General features: G+C 39.1%; 4 protein-coding genes and 1 pseudogene across 4 annotated transcripts; 3 read left to right on the top strand and 2 right to left on the bottom strand.

Annotated features, from left to right (window-relative positions):
• Nucleotides 1-259: 259 nt before the first annotated feature.
• LOC101305482 (F-box protein At2g02240-like) lies at nt 260-1,844 on the top strand. Its single transcript, XM_004302085.1, has 3 exons — nt 260-596; nt 966-1,084; nt 1,241-1,844. Exons 1-3 carry the CDS (start codon nt 312-314, stop codon nt 1,704-1,706), a joined length of 870 nt encoding a protein of 289 aa, XP_004302133.1. The 5' UTR covers nt 260-311; the 3' UTR covers nt 1,707-1,844.
• A 568-nt stretch (nt 1,845-2,412) lies between these two features.
• Nucleotides 2,413-3,533, top strand: LOC101302964 (annotated as a pseudogene).
• An 862-nt stretch (nt 3,534-4,395) lies between these two features.
• LOC101302679 (putative F-box protein PP2-B12-like) lies at nt 4,396-5,846 on the top strand. The gene is made up of 3 exons (XM_004304751.1): nt 4,396-4,677; nt 5,110-5,228; nt 5,396-5,846. Exons 1-3 carry the CDS (start codon nt 4,396-4,398, stop codon nt 5,844-5,846), a joined length of 852 nt encoding a protein of 283 aa, XP_004304799.1.
• Nucleotides 5,847-14,879: 9,033 nt separating this feature from the next.
• Nucleotides 14,880-21,706, bottom strand: LOC101302380 (subtilisin-like protease-like). Its single transcript, XM_004304750.1, has 3 exons — nt 19,415-21,706; nt 16,109-17,138; nt 14,880-15,352 (listed from the first exon to the last, which is right to left on the bottom strand). Exons 1-3 carry the CDS (start codon nt 21,704-21,706, stop codon nt 14,880-14,882), a joined length of 3,795 nt encoding a protein of 1,264 aa, XP_004304798.1.
• Nucleotides 21,707-22,091: 385 nt separating this feature from the next.
• Nucleotides 22,092-24,615, bottom strand: LOC101304590 (TPR repeat-containing thioredoxin TTL4-like). The gene is made up of 6 exons (XM_004302082.1): nt 24,591-24,615; nt 24,185-24,519; nt 23,905-24,100; nt 23,645-23,811; nt 22,712-23,042; nt 22,092-22,609 (listed from the first exon to the last, which is right to left on the bottom strand). The coding sequence occupies exons 2-6, from the start codon at nt 24,406-24,408 to the stop codon at nt 22,442-22,444; spliced, it is 1,086 nt and encodes a 361-aa protein (XP_004302130.1). The 5' UTR covers nt 24,409-24,519; nt 24,591-24,615; the 3' UTR covers nt 22,092-22,441.
• Between the last annotated feature and the right edge of the window lie 2,113 nt (nt 24,616-26,728).

Genomic DNA, 26,728 nt, shown 5'->3' with positions numbered 1-26,728 from the left:
TATATACACGACACAATCTTAACCGTTCATAACTATTCATATGTTTGACCACCATGTTTCTATATTATTTCTTCTAATCATGATCATTCATATATGTATGCGAAGATACACGCCGTGTACTGAAGATTTTTTTTTATCATAAACCCAATTACGCCCAGAAGCATGCATAAACCGTCCCAATGGGTATACATTTCCAAAAAAAAAACCGTCCCAATGGGTATATTAATCATTTCTCTAATTACAATAGAGAATAAGACAGCGACGTCACAGCGGAGAATTCGATCAACTCAGAAGAGGAGGAGTCAACTGCGATGGAGATGCAGCAGCCGCAGATGGACTTGCAAGCTTTGCCGGAAGGTTGCATAGCCAACGTGATCTCGTTGACCAGTCCTGCAGATGCATGCAGGCTCCCTTTGCTTTCCAAGATTATCAAATCGGCCGCTGAATCCGACGCCGTTTGGAACAAGTTCATACCGCCTGAGACACACACGATCCTTTCCCGCTCCAATTCCCTCTCCTCTTCCCCTCTCAAATCCAAGAAGGAGCTCTACATGTCTCTCTGCGACAACCCCGTCCTCATCGACGAGGGCAATATGGTAATCAAAATGTTTGCTATAACTCATTGAGGTCCCATTTCAATTGTTTGCCATTGTTATGACTTATACGGGTTCTACACTAGAGTAAATTATGAGCGAGTATTTGAGTACCGATCAAGTTCAATTTACTTTAATTTTGTGAAATTTTGGACAACTATCAAGATCTGCAGGCAATATGTATACATTGACCTAGTTTTACTGATTGCTAGATTCCTAGAATGCATCAAATATGATCAGCTTAGATACATAGTAGAATCCTGTTGTTTTAGTCTTTTAGCTAGCGCGGCTAGCCTTGTTGTTGCAGTTATTACTTGTTAGATATGCATATGCCTGGTGACCGATTGTGATCGATTTTCATCATATATTTAGAGCTTTTCACTGGACAAATGGAGTGGGAAGAAGTGCTATATGATAGCTGCAAAGCACCTTCGGATTGCTTGGGGTGATACTCCTCAATATTGGAAATGGAAATCTCTCCCCGAGTCCAGGTCCTTACATTATTTCTTTCACCATCCTTACTTGTAGTTATATGATCAGGCTAGCTAATTCACTATACATGCATCATGTTACTTTGTTAGGCAGCTCATATGAACATTATACTGTAGTATACAATAATGATATACATCTTCGAAAATGATCAATAGGTTTAAGGAGGCAGCTGAGCTTCGTTTTGTATGTTGGCTTGAAATCCGTGGGAGAATTGAAACGCGCATGCTGTCCCCATCCACGACATATAAAGCTTATCTGGTGTACAAGTTAACCGAACACACTTATGGACTAGACTGGCCTGCCGTGGTCACAGTTGGTGCAAGACCTTATGGATTTGATTACGAATGCCCTGGTTTGTTGGAAATAACTGCAGGCATTAAGCAGACTGCGATTCTGGTGCCCCAAAGAAAAATGGAAAGACAGCTTGCAAGAAATCATGACATCAATGAAGTTAAATTTCCGAATGAAAACAGGGCGGATGGGTGGCTGGAGATGGAGCTGGGTGAGTTTCACTGTCAAGGAGACGAAGACTGCGAGTTGGAAATGACTTATTGTGAGACTAGTATGGGTAGGAGTGGTCTCCTTGTTGAAGGGATTGAGGTCAGACCAAAAAGGAACTAGCTAGCTAAGGTGGTTATAGTTATACGTTATCGATCAGGATCATGGTGATTTACTCGCTCTGTTCAAACAGCTACCTTCAGTGGTGTAACCGAATTTCATAGACATATATAATTCATAAGAGTTTGATTTCGTTGGTTGAACTTTCAGTTTGCTACCAATAGATAATTAAATCATGTCAATTGCTTCGTTGCATGTTGTCATATGGTCTTTGTTGGTGCTATCGATGATCAACTAATTTGAATTATTACCACTCAGCGATATTGTAGTTGTTGAATGATATTCTTTCTTAAGACTTCTATGGTATGTCAATGTAGAATCAAGAAAAGTAGCTTGATTCAGATATAGGTTGGTTGTGTACATTGGTAACTAGTTTAAGACAACTCTGATATCGTATCAAATTTGTTCACCTTTAATTTACATCGAACTAAAAGTAATGTTATATCAGTACATATATGTATCGTAAAAGTTCATTTTAATTCTTATCAGCTCGATCACCTGTGGTGGTTCATCGTGGTTCATCGGATATGCTTTGTTGATCATCACAAGTATATATGCATTTGTCAATATAAAATAAGTAAAAATAACAGAAAAAAAAAGATGGTGTTCCTTCAGGAACGTCCGATAAAATTGGAAACATAAAAGAGTACCACAGTATGACAGGCATAATTCCAGAGAAAAGAAAGAGAGAAAGAAAACATGCATGGATATGACGCAGCATCTAGATTTTCAAGCGTTGCCGGAAGGATGCATTGCCAACGTGATCTCATTGACCAGTCCTCCAGATGCGTGTAGGCTATCGGTGCTTTCTAGGGTTATCAAATTGGCAGCGGAATCCGACGCCGTTTGGGATAAGTTCCTTCCGCCGGAGACCCATGAGATCCTATCCCACTCCGCCACCGCTTCCGCTGCCAAATTCAAGAAGGAGCTCTACATGTCTCTCAGCCACACCCCGGTCCTCATTGACGATGCCGCTATGGTAATTTAATCTCAATACCCTCTCCTTTCCTTGCTTATCGAAATCGATTTCTTAATTACTTTGAGAGTTTCTTTGGTTGCTTGATATGAATGGTAGCGATTGTTATATTATCAGAAACTTGGAACATTTGGGGTTGCGTATATCGTGTATCATGTATTCATTAACTAACGCACATCATGTACGTAGAGCTTTTCTCTGGAAAAATGGACGGGAAAGAAATGTTACATGATAGCTGCAAAGTGCCTTCGGATTGCTTGGGGTGATACTCCTCAATATTGGCAATGGAAAACTCTGCCTAACACCAGGTTTGTGGAATTCTTAATCTGATATCATCCTAAGTTTTGTCAATCGGTTTAAAATGAAATTGTGAATGTGAATGAAGTTCAAAAGTGAACATGAACAGGTTCGACGAAGTGGCTGAGCTTCAGTGGCTTGGTTGGTTTGAAATTCGTGGGAGAATTGCTACACGCATGCTTTCTCCATCAATTCTATATAAAGCTTATCTTGTGTACAAGTTTACTGAAGGCGCATGGGGCTTTGAAAACAATCCTATGGTGGTGGCGGTTTCTGCAAGAGCTTATGGCTTTGATTATGAATGCCCTACTTTGAGTGAAATGCTTGAAGGAGGAGAGCTTAAGCACACTGCCATTCTTGCACATCCCGAGAGAATATCCAATAATGAAGCTCATGATCAGAAGTTTCCATCGAAAAGGACAGATGGCTGGTTGGAGATGAAGCTGGGTGAATTTTTCTGTCAAGGAGGAGAAGAGGGAGAGCTGGAGATGATTTGTTGTGAGCTCATTGGCAGCAAGAGTGGCATCATTGTGCAAGGGATTGAGATCAGACCATGAGGTTATTTGGAACTAGAAGGCCGGATCTGCCACCGATAAACGGTTTAATTCTTGGTAGTTTGCCTTGCTATTTTTATTTATTTTCTTTGATTTTACATCGGAATCAATTGGAGGCAAGGGGAATCTTCATAAATATCAATCTAAAACTTTCAAATGTTTATAGAGACTCTACAGTGTGGAATTTAACTATCCTTGGGAACTAATCATGCCTCTCGCATTACAAATCTGTTATTTATGTATGAGGCTACGAACTATTTGGAGCTTGATTCTTTCCTATTGATATTCGTGCGCACCAATCACGAGTTAAATAGAAAACTGTTTTAATTCATATTTGATTATAATCACATTACAGTATAAATAGTTATACTAAAAAGTCACAGCAATCTCAAACTAATAGTAGTCGATTAGTACCAGTGCCTTTTCAGTTTTCACGTAATCGAATTTGACAATTTACCAACAGTCTTGGTTTCTATTTGTTATGGTTAAAGACTTAAACACGCAACGCTCCTGATCTCTATATAAAAAATATCTCTAAATCCAAGTGCATAATTGAACAGATGATTTCTGATCGATTCTAGTTTGAACTACATTTTTTTTCTTTTTAAGAAAACGACTTAAGGACGACTAGCTCTACCTTCTAAGTCGAAATTTTATTAGATGGAAATAGAGGTACAAAAGAAAAAAGGAATTAAAACATCCGCGTTTCAATTCTCCCACGGATTGCTCTACGACTTAAGAAAGGGTTACCGTTGGCTTTGCTATACCATGGGCTTATTACAAGACCAATTAAGCCCTAATGCATCAATAGGTTACAAACCCACCCGAGTGAAACTCGCGAGTGTCCCGATTGCATAAGGCGGAGATGCTGCAGCCGCAGCTGGACTTTCAAGCTTTGCCGGAAGGATGCATAGCCACCGTGATCTCCTTGACCAGTCCTCCAGATGCATGCAGGCTCTCGTTGCTTTCAAAGGTTGTCAGGTCGGCGGCAGAATCCGACGCCGTTTGGGATAAGTTCATTCCGCCTGAGACACAAATTACAATCCTATCTCACCCCAATTCCCTCTCCTCTCCTAATTTCAAATCCAAGAAGGACCTCTTCATGACTCTCTGCGACAACCCCGTCCTCATCAACGAGGGCACTATGGTAATAATAACGTTCATTTTCTTCTCTTTTGCCCCGAGTAGATCTGTTGTGTCTCACCTAATTCTTTTTCTTACTTATAACTAGCTAGGAATACGAATTCAACCATTTGAAGAATAATATTTAATCAATCAATGATAGATGTATGTATACTTAACTATAATGTTCAAGATTTAATTCAGAGTTTCATATATCCATGGTAGAATTAATTTTGACATATTATTTAGTTCGATGACATTATACAATGGCCCCTCCTAAACAATAGAGTTGAGGATATACGTTTATATAGAATAAATTCCTTGGAAAATTACGTTGATCGTTAATTAATTAGAATTATCGAAATTTGAATTTTGCAAGAAATTCCCCTATCCAGGCCTGAACTTATATATATAATGCTAGCTTACTCTGATTGTTATGATCGATTTGCATCTGTAGAGCTTTTCATTGGACAAATGGAGTGGTAAGAAATGTTATATGATAGCTTCAAAGGGCCTTCGGATTGCTTGGGGTGATACTCCTCGGTATTGGGAATGGATTTCTCTGCCTGATTCCAGGTAGGTAAAACTCTTTCGTCCTAAGTTTTGTTAATTGGTTTAAGCCTTTAAGGCTAACTGTACTACTGAAAAGATGCATATTATATATGTATCTATGTTTAGAGATAGATATATTCTTGTTACTTGGTATAGAATAAAATCTGAAGTATGGAAGCGTACTTGAACAGGTTTGAGGAGGTCGCTGAGCTTCGGGGGGTTGGTTGGTTTGAAATTCGTGGGAGAATAGCTACTCGCATGCTTTCCCCCTCCACTCTATATAAAGCTTATCTTGTGTACAAGTTTAATGGGCGACCTCATGGATTTGAAGACCATCCCACAGCGGTGGCCGTATCTGCAAGGTCTTATGGCTTTGATTACGAATCCCCAAATTTGAGTGAAATGGTTGAAGGAGGAGACCTTAAGTACACTGCCTTTCTGGCGCGGCCGGAAAGAGAAGTCAGTGAAGAAGCTCGACTTCCAGACGAGAGGGTGGATGGCTGGTTGGAGATGGAGCTAGGTGAGTATCTCTGTGAAGGTGATGAAGATGCGGAGTTGGAGATGATTTGTTGTGAGATTAATAGTAGCGGCAAGGATGGCATCATTGTGCAAGGGATTGAGGTCAGACCCAAAAGGAACTAGCTAGATCAATTGTACGTGGTATCAATAATTAGATTCATTTCGATCTGCTAAACTTTCTTGTTACTGTTCCGTTCAGTGTTTGCATTTCACATTGGAATCTTTTACAGTTGACAGTACTTATAAATCACTGTCCCTTTTTTTTTTGGTTCAGAATAAATCACTGTCCCTTGCTTCAGCAATCTTCTGATCCTGAAGGCAAGTAAACGGACATATATATATATATATATCGTTATATGTAACTTAAGTTCTTTCATGCATGTTTTCAATTTTGAAACCCAGTTATTGTTTCCATGTTTTCGATTTATAAGTCAACTAATCTTCTCATCCAAGGCCTAAATGGATGTGGAAATATTGGTGGTGATATTGCAGCAATTACAGTTTCTTGAGTTTGTAATTAACTAGAAGCACATTGTCTCCGATACCGTCATAATTTTTTCTCAATAACCAATAGGAAATTCTCACTATATTTTCTTGCAACTAACAGGTTTAATCCCTCATCAATTGTATATCAACCTAAAAATATCAACTCCAAACCTTTCTGCATTTCATGTGCTTATTCTTATTTTCATTGAGAAAAAAAAAAAATTCAAATATCTTTAACTATTTACACATCTCTGCGTACTTGAGTAGTTGAGTTGCACCAAGAAATGCAAACTTCTTGTTGAGCCCCAATTCATAACACTTGGAAGTAATAATAACTATGGTCCAGGAAGTTGGTAGCAAGTAATTAAACGACTATGGTCCAGATCCAAGTCATCGAACCAATCCCAGTTCCCAGACGGCCAGAGAATATGCAGCTCTGAAAAAGCGAAAACACGTTTCGACTTGTCAATGGTCCATAATATATACCCTCCTGTCATTTTGACGTAGTTTAATTCCCAGTATATATATATCCACACACAACGGAATCATCCTACACCACCAGAAACCCTCACAACCAACCAAGAGTCCAAGACTTGATCTCTGCCATGGCCAAACCTCCACCGGCGAGGGCCAAGGCTCGCTCGGTTCTCGCCGGCGGCCTGATGAACCCGCTGCATTTCTATCTCCGCCGCTCCCCGGTGTTTGATCAACTCAGCAATCGATCTGGTGTTTTCTTCTATGAATGAGTCCAGGAAATTTCCACAGGCTTAGGGTTTGTGGAATTTGGCTGGTAAATGCTGGTCAGTGCTCTCTCTCGGATTCTGTCATTAGTTTCAATTAGTTCTGAGATTTTAACTAGATGTTGTTGTAGTTAATTACCTGATCTAGCTCGGATCTTGCTTAATTAGTACGTAGTAATATTGTTGTAATGTGGGGGTTAACCGATCAATAAATATGTATGTTCTATTCCTAGCTAAACCCTGTGAAATCTTGATTGGTTATGCTAATTTTGATTGATAAATATTTTGGATCTCTCATCCTTTTTAACTATCTTATCCCCCTCTTACCTTAGGTTTTGGCTTCAAATTTTTTAGACTAGCTAGGTGGGAGATGGTGGAAGTAAACATTGGCTAAATTTAGTTTTGTATCGATTAGAAAATAAAGTCTTATTAAGTAATTCATGACCCGGCTAATGATGAGTTAATTATCAATTGACATGTCTACATCTCATGGGAGGTGTTTTGACCCTTCTTCAATCAAAGTTAACTTTTGGGTCAATATCTGAGTGGTCTCAAACTCTGATGACAAGCTTATTTGAACACATTTTGCTTTTGACAAAGCTTTTTTACACTCTGAATTAAGCATCGATCATTTGCCAACTGATATGCTCACCAGTTTTAAGGTCATTGATGACAAAAAAAAAAGGTCGTTGTAAGCATTGCATTATTTGGTGAGTAAGCTACAAAAACCAATCACATCAATATATGGTAATTCCCTAAACTATGAATCATAGAGGTTCTTCAACTAGGATATATATGGTGCTTCGCTGCTATTCATCAACATGGAAATATAGGAATGGGACTACGATTTAAAGTGAGATTGACATAAGCGAAGCATTACTAATCAAGTACATAGAACTGGTATATATATGTATATTACATACATTAAGGTTGGAATCACAATTTCCTCGTCACCCTCCAAATCGCTAAACCGCGCGAGTCTCATCTTTGACATTGAAATCCATCAAGAATTTGGTGGTAGACAACTTTTTTGCAGTTGAACAAGATCTCGGTGATTTGGGTTGATCTAATCTCAATCTATTTATATGCATTTTTCTTTTGTTGAAACGTGCTCGTTTATGTAGTTAGCATTTTCGCCCATAAACTTTAAATTAAAAGAAAAACAAAAATAGCAAGAAAAAGTCTTTCAATTGGACATAATACATAATAGCCGTGATGACGTTCGCAACCATGTTACATGATGACGTGATGTGATTAGAAAGCAACAAATCTAATAGCCAGTAAAGACAAAGCAGTAACTCAGTAACTATACAAAGTAAAAGGGGTTGAGTAAATAAGCCTACTAGGTGCGAACTCCAAAAACGCCAAAGTCAGGTGTTGGGAAAAAGCAGACAACACGTTTCGACAAAGCAGTAACTCAGTAACTACACAAAGTAAAAGGATTGTGTAAATATGCAAAGGTGCGAACTCCAAAAACGCCAAAAGTCTGCTGTTGGGAAAAAGCAGACAACACGTTTCGACTGTTTATTGGTCCACGTAACCCTGCGCCCATTTCGTGCCCTAGTTTTCCAGTCTTTAAATACCCCCACAGATCGGAGAAGTGAAGCCACAGCAACCAAACCCTCACCGCATTCATCTCTATCCGGCCGCCAGATCTCTCTCTCTCTCTCTCAGCCATGGTCATCCCTCAGCCGCAGAAGAAGCCTCTCAGCGAAGAGCCATTCTCAGATTATCTCTTTTGTGTGGTTATTTTCCTCGCCGGAGCTTATTTTCTCTACCTTGATTTCTCTAAGGTTAATCGTCTCCTACAACGCCTTGCTCTTGTTCTCCTTCTTTACCATTCCGGTGGTCCACCTCATCGTGTGTGTGGCCGCATGAAGTAATTTGGAGCCTGCTGGAAACTCTCAGATCTCTCCTCTCCGATGAGCTATGTAATATTGGAGGTGCTCGCTCTCAAGATTCTGTCAATTGGTAATTTAGGCTAGTCTAGCAGTCTGGCTTGGCTTAATTAGCTTAATTTTCAGTTTAAGTATGATTAGTGTTTTAATTAATGGTGCTAATCAGCTCTTTTCTGGCCAGCTCTCTATCCCCAGCTTAATAATTTGCTAGTTAGTAGGGAAGTACAGTATTGTGATGTCGATGTAACAGAAGTTTAAGTCCAGCTTAATTAATTGTTATCTAATGCTATTACTCGTGAAGTTACTTGTTTATTTAACTTGATTTGCCTTGTATTAATTAATCTGAATCTGATGGGCTATAACAATGATGATAAGTAAAGATGCTTGATTTTCAGCTCAAATAGATCAGCAAATGTAGTTTTTGGTTGAGGCCTAAGTCCCTCTTACGAAAATGATGATCGACTAGATGTATCTAGTATCTAGTATCTAGTTAGACTCATATAAAAGTGCCATCAGATGTAGACGAATAAGATTGCAGAAGTTTGGTTTGAAGGCTTTCTCGAATTGATTTGTGAGATATATATTTCTTCACAAAACTTTCGGTGCCTATTATTGCAACGGCGATTTTTGAAATTATATGTGAGTTTGATCTTTCTTCAAAACGCTTTTGATGCTCATCTACACTCTGTCCACTTCAATATATTCATAATCATAGTCTGAACGTACATTTATTTTAACTTTGAAATTAGACGAGATTACTTAGTTATAGTGAAAGACCCAAGGTTATCCTGACTGCCTAATTTAGTACGTACTTGTGCTCTTACTACCGTATTCAAGTTCTTGCTTCCTACATCACATGCAACTTAAAGTGGTTTACCATGAAATCTCCTATATTAGTTACCAATTGTCTTATAATAATTTGTTATGTGATGGAATGTTTAGTTAATTTGAGAAGTTTTCTTTGAATGAGATGAAACTAGCAAGTCTAGCTTAATAATTACATTTAATATTGCCCTTGTTGCAAAATTCAAAATAAGATAGAGGATAAATAGGCAAGGACTAAGATGAAATGGTACAGATCCTTGACATTGTGTTTAAGCACCCAAGAATGGGAAAAACATGAGGTCCAAAAACAGTGAAATTTTTCTAAAAACTCATGTGAACAAGGAGTTTTGGCTAAAATCATGTGAAACTTGAGGGGAGAGGTGATACTTAATTTTTACTGAAAACTGAGCTTTCCCAGATCAGTATGAGAAGAATTGAAGACATCACAAGCTTAATTAGAAATGCACTTGATACCTCAGAAAATAACAATTTCAATAGCTTTACAAAACACGGCACGCGTGAGTTATTTAAACTCGATCACACGTAAAATGAGAAAATATACGGATTTTTGATGCCATATTGGTTCAAAAGATGTTAGGAGGTGTCTATAAGCACTCACAAATGAAAAAAACTAAAGGTCAAGAAAAAATGAAATTTCCTAAAAACTCGTATGCTATAGCAAAAGATTTTAAATCAAATCAGGCAAAACTTGAGGGGAGAGGTGATACGTAATTTTTAGTAAGTGAGCTTCCCCAAGTCAGTGTGAGAATAATTGAAGACATCACGAGATTAGAAATGCAATCAATACCTCTGAAAATAACAATTTTAATAGTTTTATAAAATACGGCACAGACGAGTCATTTAAACTTGATTGTGCGTAAAATGAGTAAAGACACGAATTTTTAATGCTTGAATTGTTCCAAAAATGTTAGACAGTGTCTATAAGCACACACAAATGAAAAATAGGAGACTAAAAAAAAGTGAAATTTGTCTAAATACTTGTACGTGCTAGCAAGAGGTTTTTACTCAAATTAGGGGGAAACTTGAGGGGTGAGGTAATGCATAACTTTTATTGAAAACTGAGTTTCCCGAGATCAGTATGAGTAGAATTGAAGACAACACAAGGTTGAAAAATCACTTAATACCACTGAAAATAATAATTTTAATAGTTTTACAAAACATGACACGCGTAAGTTATTTAAGCTCGATTGTGTTAACTGAGAAAAGACACGACTCCAATCTAATTTCAAGATGAGTAGCTTTTGCCTTTTGAAGTTTCATACTTTTTATTATTATGTAAAGCAGAAAATATGGATAACTAGTTACACTTTAATATACAACCCAAGCGCAAGAAACACCCCCTATTGCCCCAAGTACCTTTGATGAAGTGATGTGGTTGATTTGAGTACACTTATATACCCAATGTCTTTGGCATTGCTATATATAAACCGAGAGGAACAACGGGGACTTTGGTAATACCCCTATATAATTCATCTACGGACATAAAGAGGCACTAAATTGTGAAGAGCATTTGCGGAAAAAACATGAACAAGTGAGGTGCTTACAATGATCGTCGCTCAATGATATGCCAAAATCCCTCTACTAAAATGATGACTCCACTTATTCAGACATGGGAGCGAAAGGGATGGAAGAAATTTGTTTTGAAGTCACCGGCCGCATATGTTAATTCTTGATTTGATTTATGAGATCTTTCTCCGCAAGGCTATTGATGCTCATCATAACGATCTCCACTGATCAATTCAATAGTAATGTTCTAAACGTACTATCGATCTCTGCATGAAACATCTTATCCTTACTAATTATGACGATAATTAAGACAATTTTGGGATTGAGAAGCAGCTCAGGTGTCGATTTATTAGTGGGGCGTCTGTTTTCTATTAACCCTAGCTAGTTTGTCCGGTATAAATATCACATTATTGCTACAAAACCCCCAAACGTCGCCTCCTTAATTTGGATCAAAATTTCCTCTCTCATCTCTCTCCTTACCTCAGTCTGTAACCATGATCCAGTTCTTTTCGAGTCCTCGGTTTCTGATGCTTATATTCTGCCTCTCATTTTGTCACATGACTCTTCCTGGTGAGGATTATCTCTCAAAGATTAATAGCTCCTCACTCTTGGACAGTCGGATGATGCTTCTCTTTGAGGGCAGCTACTCAGCCACCGCCGCAATCAATACTCTTCGTATGAGGGTCTACTACCACGATATTTGTGACTGCCCTGATGGCCACTTCTTCATCACCGCTATCTTCTCCGTTTGTTACCTAGTCTACTTGCTCGTCGCCATTGTCACTATGCCGCCCCTCTTCGTCTGCGCTCGCCTGGTTTCGCTTGTGGTTGGCACGCGTCTGGGGTCTATTATCTTTACATAGTCGCCGTCGGGGCGATGAGATTCAGGTGTGGATGTGATGCTTGAGAGGGATAAGAAGAGGCTTAATTTGGGGTTTTATTAGATTGCGTTAATTAAGTATGTGTGTTTAAGGCTTTAAGCTAGCTAGCTTGGTCCATTTAAGAGTCTGATGTAATGATTAGTGTGAGTGGAAATGGGAGCTATTTTGGAACAATATGGTAGCTAATGGATGAAGTTAGGGTGCTAAAGAGCTATGAATTAAAATCTTTCAACTTTCAGTGTTTTCAGTGTTGAATTATGTTTTTACTTCTTACCCTTACACATCCATGAAATGGAACGACTTCTAGTTATTGTTTATATCAAGTTCTTGGTTCCCAGAAAATATCACAGGCAAGGCATCTTAACTGGTTTACCATGAAATCTCCGATCTCTATATAACACACTCCACTGAAATCTCAAATCTTAGTTAGAAATTCGGAACATAATTCGGGTTCGACAATAACATACATTCCAGTAATCTTTTATGGGCAACCTAAGTTGATATGAGAAGTTTTCTTTGAACAAGATCGATGAGCATGAACTGATTGAAACTGTAATGCATACTTTAGAAACATGTTTAAATATTGACTAGGTTTTAATCACATTCAAGCTTGATCGATATCAATGCCTGTTGCAAATTCAAAATAAGAGAAAGGGAGGGACTAACAAGCAATAGTACAGTTCTTTTGGGTTGTGGAGGATATGGTTACAGTTGTTTTCACTACCACTTATCTCTGCCAGTAAATGACAATACAAGAAGAGGTTGTTTTCACTATTATCTCTGCCAGTAAATGACAATACAAGAAGAGGCCAAGAGGGTATCGAAAATCAGCTGCATTCAAATTTGCTTTTCCATTTCAATGTTAACCTGTTTCAGCTTTGGTTTTCATGAGCTACTGTCTTCCCATTTTGGGCGGGCTACTGTAATATTTTCTGGCACAGTCAGGGAGGCACATGCAATTTCACAAATCAAACCCGGCCGGATCCAATGCCTTAGCCTTAGAAGAGAAGCAAGCTGCAAATTGCAACCGTGAAACCGTGATCTCGAATTGGACGGTACGTTTTGGAACGAAACTACTCCCGGTTTGGCCACAACTATTTCATTTGGAATCCAAGTAGGATAATTGAATGGTCTCTTGAACAATACAAAAGGCCGCATGCAGTTGTAGCAGGATTGATTTGTTCCAAGAATGGTTGCTTGAAACTTCACGCTTACCAGAGGGTACGGATTACTGTTCACATATTTGATCACATTCACATACAATTGTGCATATATATCTTTTGGGCTAATCACAACGCAAGCACAAAGAACACCTCCCAGTTCATACAATTCAGTGTGTCGTTGGATATTAGTATAGCCCCAGCTCCCAATAAGTACCTTAATTTGACGAACCGAGAGGAACCATGCATTTTGTGACGCTCATATTCATATAGCAAGGATTGATGTATGGAACATTTTGATCAAAAATGAATCCTAATTGGCTCAGCTTCACATGTACGTAACCTTGTTGTAAATAATTCAATTAATCCATGCCAGCTAAGCTAGCTTTAGTCATTTAGACTCTAATTTTTGTTCATTATCTAAATTTAGACTCTAATTGAGTTGAAGGCCGGGTTCCTATCACTTGCTCTTTGGCCACTAAAGTCACTGCATTGTATCATATTGTACTGCCTAAATTGCACATGGTGACATGTGTAGACAATAATTTGATTATGTCCGCACATAATCACACCTAAATAAAGTGTTATATACTTAAAAATATAGGAAATGGAATCCTTTTTCCTAGCTATTACATAGCATTTTCATTATTCAGTGATGGGGAATCGCCGAATCGGTATGTAGGTATTCAGCAAAAGACCAGATATACAGAGCCTTACCAACTAAGGATTGTGGTATCAGAGGAAAAAAAAAGGACTAATTAAGCTTATCTGCCTTGCTTTCACACACCATTTTGATTCTAAGTAAGTAATGGGGCCGATTGCAGAAGAAGGATAGAGGCCAAAATGGAATAAGCTTTGTTTTGTAATTGAAAAACTTACACCTTCTCTTTCATCTCCATTTCCTTTGGTTTTGACAGGATTTGTGTTGTTAGATTTTCTTGGCAGCAAATTATCGGTCATCTTCCTTTCATTTTGGCATATCTCACGACCTCTTGGTCACTAGCGGCAGTAGCAGCGGCATCGCCGGCTGCAGCTAGGGTTCGTCAAGGCGGCGGCGGCGGCTGTGCTAATAGTTTAGGGTTTGATGTAAACTTTTTTTTAGGGTTACTCTCTTTTACCATTTCCATGTGGATTGAGCTTAGTGGTAATTTATCTTAGTTTAATTGTAATTTGGTCTGTTTGGGCTCCTATAAAGGGTCTACCCATTTCATTAATTCCAAAAAAAAAAAAACTTAGCACCTAGCCAGCTAGCTTCTTGCATGTGCTCATCAAAAACTTTCACAACCTATTACTTTCCTTCTTGGAGAAATTTGTTACATATCATCATCATCATCATCAAGTCTTTGTCATTTCACATGATAAGTCTGTAAAGGATGCAGTATCTAACAGTATGGGAAGATTAACAAAACCTAACAATGTATAAAGTTGGTCCAAGTTGATGAACATCAAAGAAGCTAATAAGCAAGACTCACGAATTCAATTCAGTTCTTCCATTCTACTCGTACTTGCATAACAAAGTAATCAATTTATTTCATTAAGATATAAGAAATACAAGAGGTTATGATAAACATATGTTATAATGCTAATATCTTATTTATGATGGTCTGAACCTCTGAGTTTCATGGACAACACCACTCACTTAAGACACTGAAACAAGAGGAGACACTACAATGGGGCTCCTGACCATGTACTTTAAATCTACTACCGCCCAAACAATTTCACCAAATGACACATTTCCTTTCTTTTTCCCCTTGTAACTTATTGTAAGAGTGTAGCTTTGCTTCTCATATTTCTCTGAAAAGAACAATGTATCCGGTGACACTGTCACTTTAGAACCCTGTGGAGCTATCACCGAAGCCTTGTACGTAGCTGCACCATGTCCCACATTTGTTACTGTCCTCTGAAATTTTTGGACCTTTAGCTTCTTTGTGTCATGACGACGATCATACAAAGCAATGAAGGAGGGATAGTTCAGATCAGAAGATGGATTGAAACAATCATAGGCAGGTGATCTAGTGATGGCTAAGATTTGCTTAGCGGTAAAATTTGTGGAGCACAAGAGATTGACATAGTCTTGAGGGGTTGCATCGTATATTAAGCCTGGTTCAAGTGCTCGATTAGGATCCACCTGACCTGCTCCCATTGCCAAAGGTGAAGCAGGGTTGAAGTTATGATCACCATTGTCACGAATTGGATTCAGAGTGTTATCCAGTGGGTTGGCTGTGGTCACCATGGCAGACCTAATTGCAGCTGCACTCCATTCGGGGTGTGCACCTTTCAATAGAGCAGCTACGCCTGAGGCATGAGGGCAAGCCATGGATGTGCCAGATATCATATTGTAGTCACTTGAAAAGATCACATCCGACCCAACTCGGGCTGCTGCAACCTTCGGAGGCCATGCAGCCAAAACTAATGACCCCGGTGCCATTATGTCCGGCTTCATGATTCCTGGATAAGCTGGTGAAGGTCCTCTTGAAGTGTAAGATGCCACAGCCGGTGCAGGCTTGGTGCCAAGAAATGTTTGTTGGAATTTCATGGTCACAGAAGGTTCATCGCTACTTGTAGCATACTTGATTAGTGCTGATGCATCATCCGGACTTACCACCACGAGAGGAAATGTCACACCTCCTTCATCAAATATTTCAGGATCTTTGCCAATAAAAATAGCCCCAAGCACATGTATTCCAATGAACTGAGATATCTGAAATCGAATATCATCACTCTCGTCACATAAGATGATGACTCCCTCTGGGGCATTTGATAGTACCTTTGTCGAGTTGCAAACTGAGAAGGTCTTGTTGTACACCAGTGGAACCTTTTCTACTATGGCATTTTCTAGTAACAAGCTAGACCCAGTAATGGTTAAACCATTCCCAAGAGTTAGTATTCCGCCAAAGGAGCGGTCTATAGTGCCAGCTGCAACAGTCAAGACCCAAGGAATACCATTGTGCAACCATCCAAGGCCAGGGCCATCGTTTCCGGCTGAAGTTGAAACCACCACATTCTTCTCCATGGCTGCAAAAGATGCTATTGCTATAGGATCTTCATAGAGTGGCGTTCCATCAAACCCCATGGACAAGGAAATTACATCCACACCGTCAGCAATAGCTTGGTCTATACCAGCTAGAACATCAGACGCGTAACGCCCCTCATCCCAAATGACCTTGTACATTGCAACCCTTGAGCGTGGTGCGACACCTCTGGCTGTTCCATTAGCGTAGCCAAAATAAGATGCGCCATTGACAAAGTTCCCTGCAGCGGTGGAGGATGTATGAGTCCCATGGCCTTCACTGTCCCTAGCAGAGTTCATGCTAAGTGTGACGCCGGGGTTTGCAGCCATAATTCCCTTGTTAAAGTATCTAGCTCCAATCAACTTTTTGTTACACAAAGAGGCATTGAACTCTTGTCCAACCTCACATGTTCCCTTCCACCTAGCCGGAATGTCTTTGGTCATGACTCCATCGTCTTTGAAGCTCTCGCTTTCTGGCCAGACACCGGTATCAATGACACCAATGACGATGTCTTCTTCATGATTCGAGGCCGGCAAAAGGCCGGCAGAAGGGTTGAGGGAGAGGAAGTCACTGGTATGGGTTGTGTCAAGTGTGAAAGTTTTGTCATTGTAAGCTGAAACAAAACCGGGGGACTTTTTTAGGGTCTCGAGTTCATCTATAGAAAGAACTGCAGAAAAACCATGGAATGCATTGTCATAGGTGTATAAAATGGATGGTGAGAAGCTGTGGCTATCTGTTTGAGTTTCAGTTTTGAAGGAATCAACAATGGAGGAATACCAATGTTGATGGCTAGTGAAAAACTTGGGCATCAGAGACTTGTCCATGTGGACAATATAAGTGGATCTCTCTGCCAAAGAAGTGTTGAAATGGAGAGCTAACAGAAAAGTCTGGAGAACATAGAGAATGTAAGGAAGAGGAACACCACAATTGATCCCCATGTTTCTTTTGCAACTAGAGCTTTGCTTGGGCATGCATATGCATTATGACATCCTTGATATAAAAGGGCTAGAGAATATGAGTTCTGAGACTATGGAAAAAAAATTTTAAAAATGAGAATGAAAATTACTTAGGTCCCATTTGTTTTCATAACTATATTTGGCTATCAATAATTGTACTAGTTTCCTTTCAAAAAATATATTTGTACTAGTTGAAGACCGATCAAGGTTTATATTTAGGTTAGTACAAGCTTATCAACAGAAGTAATACTAATGCAGTAATACTATTATCAAAGAGTTCAATGAAAAAGTATTCCAGCAATAATACATCTCATAGATAAAAACCAGACCTAAAATTTTAAACTAGAAATGGAAATCCTTTTGTCTAGACTCAATGACTCTTACCACCTAACTGAAAGAAACAGAAAATGTAGCACAAAGTAATGAAACCTATTGTGGTTCTTCCCTCCACTAAATCAAGATGTTTATAGGTTTGGAGTTGTATGTTAAGTCAATACTACATGACTTGCATCAATCTAGGATTCCTACAGGTAAAATTTGTAGAACACAAGAGAACGACATAATTGTTGGGTTGGTCCCTCCTTAGTGGAGGTGAGAAACCATGTGTTGGATTACACATGAGGAAAGCAAGAAGAATTATTACTTTGGTGACCCAATAAATGTAAAAGGAAGGCTCGCTATATGTGTAGCTAGGGTGGTGCAGCATTTGTTGAATGTTGATGGAAGTATGCATTAGTTAGCATGCCAACATAGAGCGTGAAACAAGGAGGAAGCTTGACTTTGCTTCCATGCATGGTACGTGCACAAAGAGAAATGCATGATGAGCTATGCCTATATAAAGGCATTAGACACAAGAACAAAGGTATCTGAGCTTTTCAAGTTCATGATCAAGTGATCCGAACTTGCTCCAGTTCGAGATCAAGGGCAGAGAGACTTGAAGAGCCTAAACCCTAAACCCTAAGAATACCAACGCTGATGGCTAGTAAAGGACTTGGGCATGAGAGACTTGTCCATGTGGACAATAAAAGTAGACCTCTCTGCCATAGCAACATTTACATGCAAAGCTACTAGAAAAAGCGAAAGAACAACATAGGAAATGCAAGGAAGAAGAACCCCAGAGTAATACCCCATTGTTTCTTTTTCAACCAGAGCCTTTACTTAGGTTTCATGAAAGCTTCACTTGGTAGCTATATAGATAGATATATGGCCCTGAATATGGCTATAATATTGTAACATACAAGCCTAAGAAGTAGTCAGAAGCCGGCATCTATGTATTTAGTATCATAAACGTAGTAAACAAGAAAATTAGACTATATAGTTTGGTCCCATCATGATATAGTCAATACCTATTTTCTAAAACAAATAGTAATGAATTGAACTATCGACTTTCTTCTTGGATTATACTGCAAACTAATAACTAGATCTCGCAGCAACCTTATTTTATTTGCTCACTGATTTTATCATTGCAGGTAATGCTTCTACCCAGTTACTAAGGCAATTAAAACCCTCTGCTTAGTAATTTGTGGACTGTTTATACCTGAATGACAGATAGTTTTTCACATTTCAATCTTCTTGAAGTACATATGCGAGTTTCCTTAATGTTAAAGCTTAAAATAAAGTAGAATGTCCTGGCACTTGAGCTAAATTTGTTATCTGTCAAATGATTCATGAACATTTCGCTTAATTTGTTATATGTCAAACTGGTTCTGTTTATGATGGTTTTAGCTGCAGGATTCGTTTGTACAAGCCAAACTGAAAAATTGGTTTACCTTGATGTTTCGCTCTTCTGTCTTCACCATCCTATCGATGTTCATTTTCTCTCATGCAAGTATAGTCAGAACTCAGAAGGCATAAGATGTAAAAGGGTTTAGGGTTTAGGGTTTAAGATGTAAAGGCATAATGTGCAAATATATTTGTTGAAACGTGGAGTGTTTTGAAGATGGGTATTATGTTTGATAAATTGATACAGTTATTGAAGGAATTCAACCTTTGAATTTGTTTACTGCAGGATGGTGAGAAATATGCTCCAGAATTGGTATGTCTTGAAACATCTGCAAAAACTATGCATATGTCAAGGAGCTCCATAAAATTTTAATTTGCATAAATTAAACTCTCTTTTCTAGCTCCACATATACTGTTTAGATTTCTCTTATTTGAAATATTCCATTGTCAAGGTTTACAAGACGTTTATTACCTTAAACTCAAACAAGATCAGGTGACACTACAATGGGGCTCCTCACTTTGTATTTTCCATTTTCTTCAACCCAAACAAGTTCACCAAAAGAAACCTTCTTCTGTTTGTCCCCCTTGTACTTTATAGTAACAGTGTAACTTTGCTTTTCGTATATATTTGCAAAGTTCAATATCTCTGGTGACACTATTACCGTAGAACCGTTTGGAGCTGTTACAAAAACCTTGTACTTAGCGGCACCATCTCCCACATTTGTTACTGTCCTCTGAAACTTTTGAACCCTTAATTTCTTTGCATGATGTTGACCATACAAAGCGATGAAGGATGGATAGTTCAGATCAGAAGACGCCTTGGAACAATCGTACTCATGTGATCTAGTAATGGCTAAGATTTGCTTCCGGGTAAAGTTGGTGGAGCACAAGAGGTTGACATAGTCTTGTATGGTTGCATCATATATCAAACCGGGTTCAAGTGCTCTATTAGGATCAATCTGGCCTGCTCCCATAGCTAGAGGTGAAGCAAAGTTGAAATTGTCACCATTGTCACGAATCGGATTCCTAGTGTTGTCTAATGGATTTGCTGTGGTGACCAAAGCAGACCTAATGGCAGCTGCACTCCATTCCGGGTGTGCACCTTTCAATAGAGCAACGACGCCTGAAGCATGAGGGCAAGCCATGGATGTTCCGGATATCATATTAAAGTCACTTGGTAACAGCACATTTCCACCAATAATGCCAGCTGCTACATTCGGAGGCCAAGCAGCCAAAACTAATGACCCCGGTGCCATTATGTCCGGCTTCAAGATACCCGGATAACTTGATGAAGGACCTCTTGAAGTGTAAAATGCAGCAGCTGGTGCAGGCTTTGTCCCAACAAATGTTTGTTGGAAAGTTATGCTGACAGTAGCGTCTTCTCTTTTTGCATATTTGATAAGAGCTGGTGCATCATCTGGACTTACCACAACACTAGGAGTTCTAACACTTCCTAACTCAATAATCGTAGGATCGTTTGTAATAAAAATAGCTCCAAGCACCTCTGCAGCAACAAGATGAGACATTTGACCACTGATATCTGAAATGTCATCACATATGAGGACTGCACTGGGGCCAGCATACAATAGTTCTGTGTCGTTGCAAGACGATAACGTCTTGTTGTAAACCAGTGGAAGCTTTTCTATAAGGGCATTTGCCGGGAACAAGGTAAATCCAGGAATGGTTAAACCATTACCAAGACTTAATGATCCACCAAATGAGCGGTCTATGGTGCCTGATGCAACAGTTACGGCCCAAGGGATGCCATTGTGCAGCATCCCAAGGCCTGATGTTCCTTCATTTCCGGCTGAAGATGAGACCACCACATTCCTCTCCATGGCTGCAAAGGATGCTATTGCCACAGGATCCTCGTACAATGGCGTGGCATCAAAGCCTAGGGAGATTGAGATAACATCCACACCATCATCAATGGCTTGGTCCATGCCTGCTAGAACATCAGAGGCATATCTACCCTCGTCCCAAAGGACCTTGTACATGGCAACCCTGGAACGCGGTGCTACACCTCTAGCTGTTCCTTTAGCATAACCAAAATATGATGCCCCATCAACAAAGTTCCCTGCAGCTGTTGATGATGTATGAGTCCCATGGCCTTGAGTGTCTCTAGCAGAGTTCATGCTAAGTGTGACACCAGGATTTGCAGCCCTTACACCCTTGTTAAAGTATCTTGCTCCTATCAATTTGTTGTTACACAGAGAGGTATTGAACTCTTGTCCAACCTCACATTTGCCTTTCCACTTAGCTGGAATGTTCTTGGTCAGACCATCATCTCTGAAGCTATCGCTCTCCGGCCAGATCCCAGTATCAATGACACCAACAATGATGTCTTCACCATAATTCGAAGCAGGTAACAAACCAGTGGAAGGGTTGAGGGAGAGGAATGTAGTGGTATGGGTTGTGTCAACTGTGACAGTTTTGTCCTTGTAAGCCGAAACAAAAGCTGGAGACTTTCCTAAAGTCTCCAATTCATCTGTGGACAGAACTGCTGAGAAACCATGAAAGGCATTATCATAGGTGTACAGAAGGGATGGCGTGAGTCTGTGGGGATCTGACGAGGTGTGAAGATCAGTTTTGAAGGAATCAACAATGGAGGAGTACCAATGATGATGGCTAGTGAAGGATTTGGGCATCAGAGACTTATCCATGTGGACAATATAAGTGGATCTCTCTGCCAAAGCCATGTTGACATGGAGAGTTAACAGACAACATGCAAGAATAGAGAAAATGCAAGGAAGTGGAACCCCATTGTTAGTCCTCATTGCTTCTTTAATTAGCAACCAGAGCTTTACTTGGGTTTCATGATAGGCTTCTATCTTCTGCTATATAAACATCTGAATGTTAGTGACCTTATTAAGGAAATGACGATGAATAACAGTATTTGTAGATTTTTAAAACATATAAGAAGCCACGAACAGAGGCCGGCATCAGTGTAAACATTGATATCATCAACTTGGCCAAAACAAGAAAGACAATTGGCAATATTATAGCTAGCTAGCAAGTCAGTCACTGTTAACTAAATGATTGATTACTTAAGCCAAGTACTTAATTGAGATGAAAGGCAATACTTGATCATAAACAAGACCAAGTAATTCATTAAAAATGTTCCATGCAAAATCGATGAGCTGTCAAATGAGTGTCAAAACAAGAGCTATGAGCCAAATGCTATATTACTAACATCATCTTTCTATTATGTGCATTGATCCTAGAGAATGAATAGTTCAAACAAAGGAATATTTTGGTACAAGGATTTTGGATATTCCAGCAATTCCTGAAGTAGTAGGCACTGAAGTATCAAAGAGTTGAACACAAAAGACGAACACTAACCACCTTGGGCAGTTTTTCAATTCAGACATGGCCGTTGGCCAATTTTGTAGTACTCCAAACAATATCGAAGTGGTACTCCCCATCGATGAACTGATCTATAAAGTTATATCCTAATCTATGTTTTGCAAATGCTCAAGCTTAAGAACGGAACAATAAGCTGGAAATTTTGACTAATAGATATATGTTTCCATTATTGGCTCAAGGCTTGAGAATCTACCATGAGCTCGAGCCTTCAATTCCTTTTTTACTTGATCAAGAGAGCTGGCAATAAATTCATCTCCTGGAAACTCCTTGCTCAAGGCAGAATAGTCCTTTAAAGAATCCTTCCATCTCCTAAGCTGGTCCAGTAAAAGTGTAAAACGTGGTGGCGTGTTAATTAATTGATCAAGCAAAAAGAAACCTAAAGAAAAGAGGAAATGTGTGCTTTATAAGGACCATACCCTAGCATAAGAGTGAGCACGCCATAGAAGAGCTTTGTGGAAATTAGGTCGTTCTCTTAAAGCTGCATTGCAATCGTCAATGGCCATTTTCCACTGTCCAAGCTTAGACCTGCAAGCAGCTCGATCACAAAGTAAGACATTGTTTGTAGGAACATACTGCAGACCCTGGCCAAACATTGTGCATGCCTCCAAGTATTTTTTATCCTTGTAGTAGTCATTTCCACATTTCCTGGCTTCTGCAGCACCCCTAGCTTTCTTCAGCCACTTTAGAGACTTCCCGGTTGAATCCATGTCCACAGCTTTTTCTGCAGACTTAACTCCCTTCTCAAATCTGATACACAATTAAAACTTTAGCGACATTGTAATTTCTAGGGATGAGATGACATAACCAAGTAGAATATCCTACATACATAAAGCAACTAATCAGGAAACATTTGATAAATTCATTTTCGGTGCTTTTGAATGATTAAGATTCGTGAATTAGCACATTATGTATTTGAATTAGGTTGCTCAGCATTTTCTGTATTTCTAGCTTCTATCACAATCTTTAGGGCTAATTTCATTTTACTTCAACAGTGATTGCTTTTCTCAAGATTACTTTCATGTCATAACATCCTAGTTTTTCAACATTTTCAGAACATACTACTGTTACAGTAGTGAACAACAACTTCATACTAAGTCAATTTAATAGGCTATTAATTCAAGAAGCTCGGGTTACAAGAGTGTAATGAAAATGTTTAAGTGATCAAAGTGACAGAGGTCTGATAAGAATGCAATGTCTTTAAAGGAGAAGGAAAAAGGGTAAACTGAAAATAACCCCAGAACAGGGGTGGGATGTAATTGGCCATATATTATGTGACAATCTAAAATTTAGAGTCTTATATTAGGACTAAATAAGAACCTTAATCTAATGAAGAAAATGCAATTGCATACCTTCCGAGATACAAATGGAGCTTGGTTTCAATGATCAGCAAGCATGCTGTACCCTTGCGAGGTTTTGTGACTCTACTTTCTTCCGAATGACTTGCAGCATTTACTAGTTCAAAAGCTTCCTCTACCCTTTGAAGCTTAAATAGAGCCTCAGCTTTTAAAGCAACCAACTGCCACAAGAAAGCATAGAATAATCATACAAGTAAATATAAACCAAGTTACATGTTTCAATCCAAAAAAAAACTTGAGTATTTTCAAATCACCTGGTTTGATGCATCTACTCCAGCTTCAATACATAAAGTGCTTTCTCTCAAAACGCCACCCCAGTCTTTAACCTTCCTGGCCTTGTTAGTATTTACATAATGAGCTTCAATACGTGATAGACGCTGCATAGTTTCTGAGCCAATATTCTTATCAGATAACATGAAATGCCATCTTGCATCATCAACTTGACCAAACCTGCATAAAAGGCCAAATCTTATAACAAATCTATGATAAGAAGTAAGGAAATTAATTTCAAAAATTTACAGTCATAAAGAATACCTAGTAAAAAGAGTTCCAAGCCTATAATGGGCACGAGAGCATGATGGATCACATTTGATTGCCTTTAGGCACTCTTCCACAGATTCAGTGAATCTACCAAGGCTGATCAATGCTGCAGCCTTATTGGTATGGTAAATAGCATTCTGAGGGCACAACGCAATGGCCTTATCATACAAGGGTACTGCCTCCTTAAAGTATCCCTTTCTATATTTCAAATTGGCCATATTGTTGATCTCTTCCACACTTCCAGGGCTTTGAAGTTGTGTTATGCTATTAAACCCCTTAATGATGTTTCCATGGCCATAATAATGACCTGCGCTAGAACTTAAACCATGCTTCACAGCTTGATTTGCATCAGATGACCTGTTCGGGACTAAATTATTTCCAGGGGTTTCATAACAGTTACCTTGTGAAAAACTTCTCTGGTGACAAAACTTGTACTTGGTGACCGAATCTCTGTCAGCTAGACTTGCCAGGTTTACAGCTTCGGTTGCACCAGATGACCTCCCTGGGATCAAAATATTTCGAGGGGGTTTATGTATGTTCCCCCCTTGTGATAAACTTCTTCTGTGACCAAACTCCACAGTGACCAGATTTCCGTCACTTGGGGATTTAGAACACCACCTAATAGTATTTGAATAAGAAGGACAAGACTGAAACTCATCAGAAACATTTTCCTGAGGATCGGGACTCATATGCTCATCAGGACCTGCTATGTCCTTTTTCTTTCCAAAAGAGACATAAAGACCACAGGAGCCTAAACCCATTATCTAGTTACAAACACACTAGATCACAAGAACTCGTTAGTCTGAGAAACAAATCAAATTACAGAAGAAGTAGGATAATGAGGTATATAGCCCGAGGTGTATATATATACATAAACATAGCAAAGCAATGGAGATGCAACAAAGAACTTACAGAAAAATGTGGACTCACCTTCAAGGAAATAGCCACAGATTGCAGAATTTGACCATGATCGAGTTAAAATTGGAAATTTGAAATTTGATGATCTAGCAATTGGAACCTGATCCATTTGACAGCCCCCTATGACATACCAAAAAAAATCAAATTCTGCTGTAATCAAGTATTAATCCATGATTAAGTCATTCCCCATCAAATCTTTTCCAAGATTATTTTTCTCTTTTTGCGTTCACACAGTGTAGTGATACTTGATTTGCTCCTAAAATAATTTATTTCGGTTACAGCTGCCATTTCAAACAGTCAATCAAAACCCTAAATATATGTATTTTATCCACTATTCTTGATATACTACCATACAGAGAAAATTAGAAAAGGAAACAAAATTATAGGTGGAGATCAAGCTAGAAACAGATATTCCCCTAATATTGATTCTGAACCAAAATAGTTATGCCATTTCCAAAGAACAATCAAACATGCATGCACGATGGATCAGAGATTCAGAGAGCTGGTTTTTGTTCCATATATAAAATAAGGATAACAAAGAGAAGTACTGCTAGGCTAGTCTGCAGCTTGAACAAATGATAACAGGTTGCAAAGTTACTTATTCCTCCAAATCAAGAACATACATTGCCACCAGTCCACCACCCAGTTGATCAATAAACGCGTAGACGGCATCGCCATCCTCCATCGCAAAACGTTCCGGAGTATCACTCTCCTGCACCGGGCTGGAAAGCGTACTGTTTCGAAGATCAGACCTGTGCGTCTACAGTAATCTCGTAAAACATGAGTGAGAAGCATACTAGGACTGGTCATGTAGGAAATGTGAGGATGTTGTTGACTCTGCACTCGGAGAAGAATAGTAGGATCTTCTTTCGGAGGAGAAATTTCCTGTGCCAGTGTGGGAATGTGATAGACTTCATCGTCCGTTCTCGCTTCTTCTTTTGGGTCAGTAGCACTCATTCTCCTGCTACTCTCTGATGTTGAGTTGTGTGGTGGAATGTTGGAGTTGTGTGGTGGAATGTGGATTTATATACTAGACTAATCACAATGATAACGAATACGTGTGGGAAGATGAGATCTGCAATCAACTGCAATGTATTTTCAACTTTCAGTCTTCCAAGGTTTCTTTTGAGGCCGATGAAATTTAATTTCCATTGAATATATTAACTACGATTTAATGCATTCATAAATAATAGGGGAATCCCAAGAGGCTGAAGATCAATCTCACTGTTTGGGAGGGGATGAGGATCAAGTCAGTCTCCATCTCCAAATAACATTTCATCAAAGTTAGAGATGCTGCTACCTTCGGTCAATCTTAATCTTGAACAAGAGTAGAGGATCTTCAGACTTCTCTTATATGTTAACAAAGAACAGCATGTCAACATATGGCAATCAACACTGGTGCTCAAACTCTAACAGCGACGAATACTACGCCTCATCTTGTATGTTGACAGTGATGGACAGTGCTCCTTCTCCTGTGCTTGAGATGATAGATTGAGGCATTATGCTTTTTGATTTCCACTGCCAATACCCTAAACTTCCTCAGTTCCTAATCAAACCTGTTACTATTGCTCCTACTTCTAACAACCCCTCTCCACCCGGTCAGGGATAAAGGAACCCAGT

Source organism: Fragaria vesca, linkage group LG6 (genome assembly GCF_000184155.1).
Source record: "Fragaria vesca subsp. vesca linkage group LG6, FraVesHawaii_1.0, whole genome shotgun sequence".
Lineage (NCBI taxonomy): Eukaryota > Viridiplantae > Streptophyta > Magnoliopsida > Rosales > Rosaceae > Fragaria > Fragaria vesca.
Note: the sequence above shows the minus strand (reverse complement) of the source record. Positions and strands in the feature narration are given on the sequence as shown.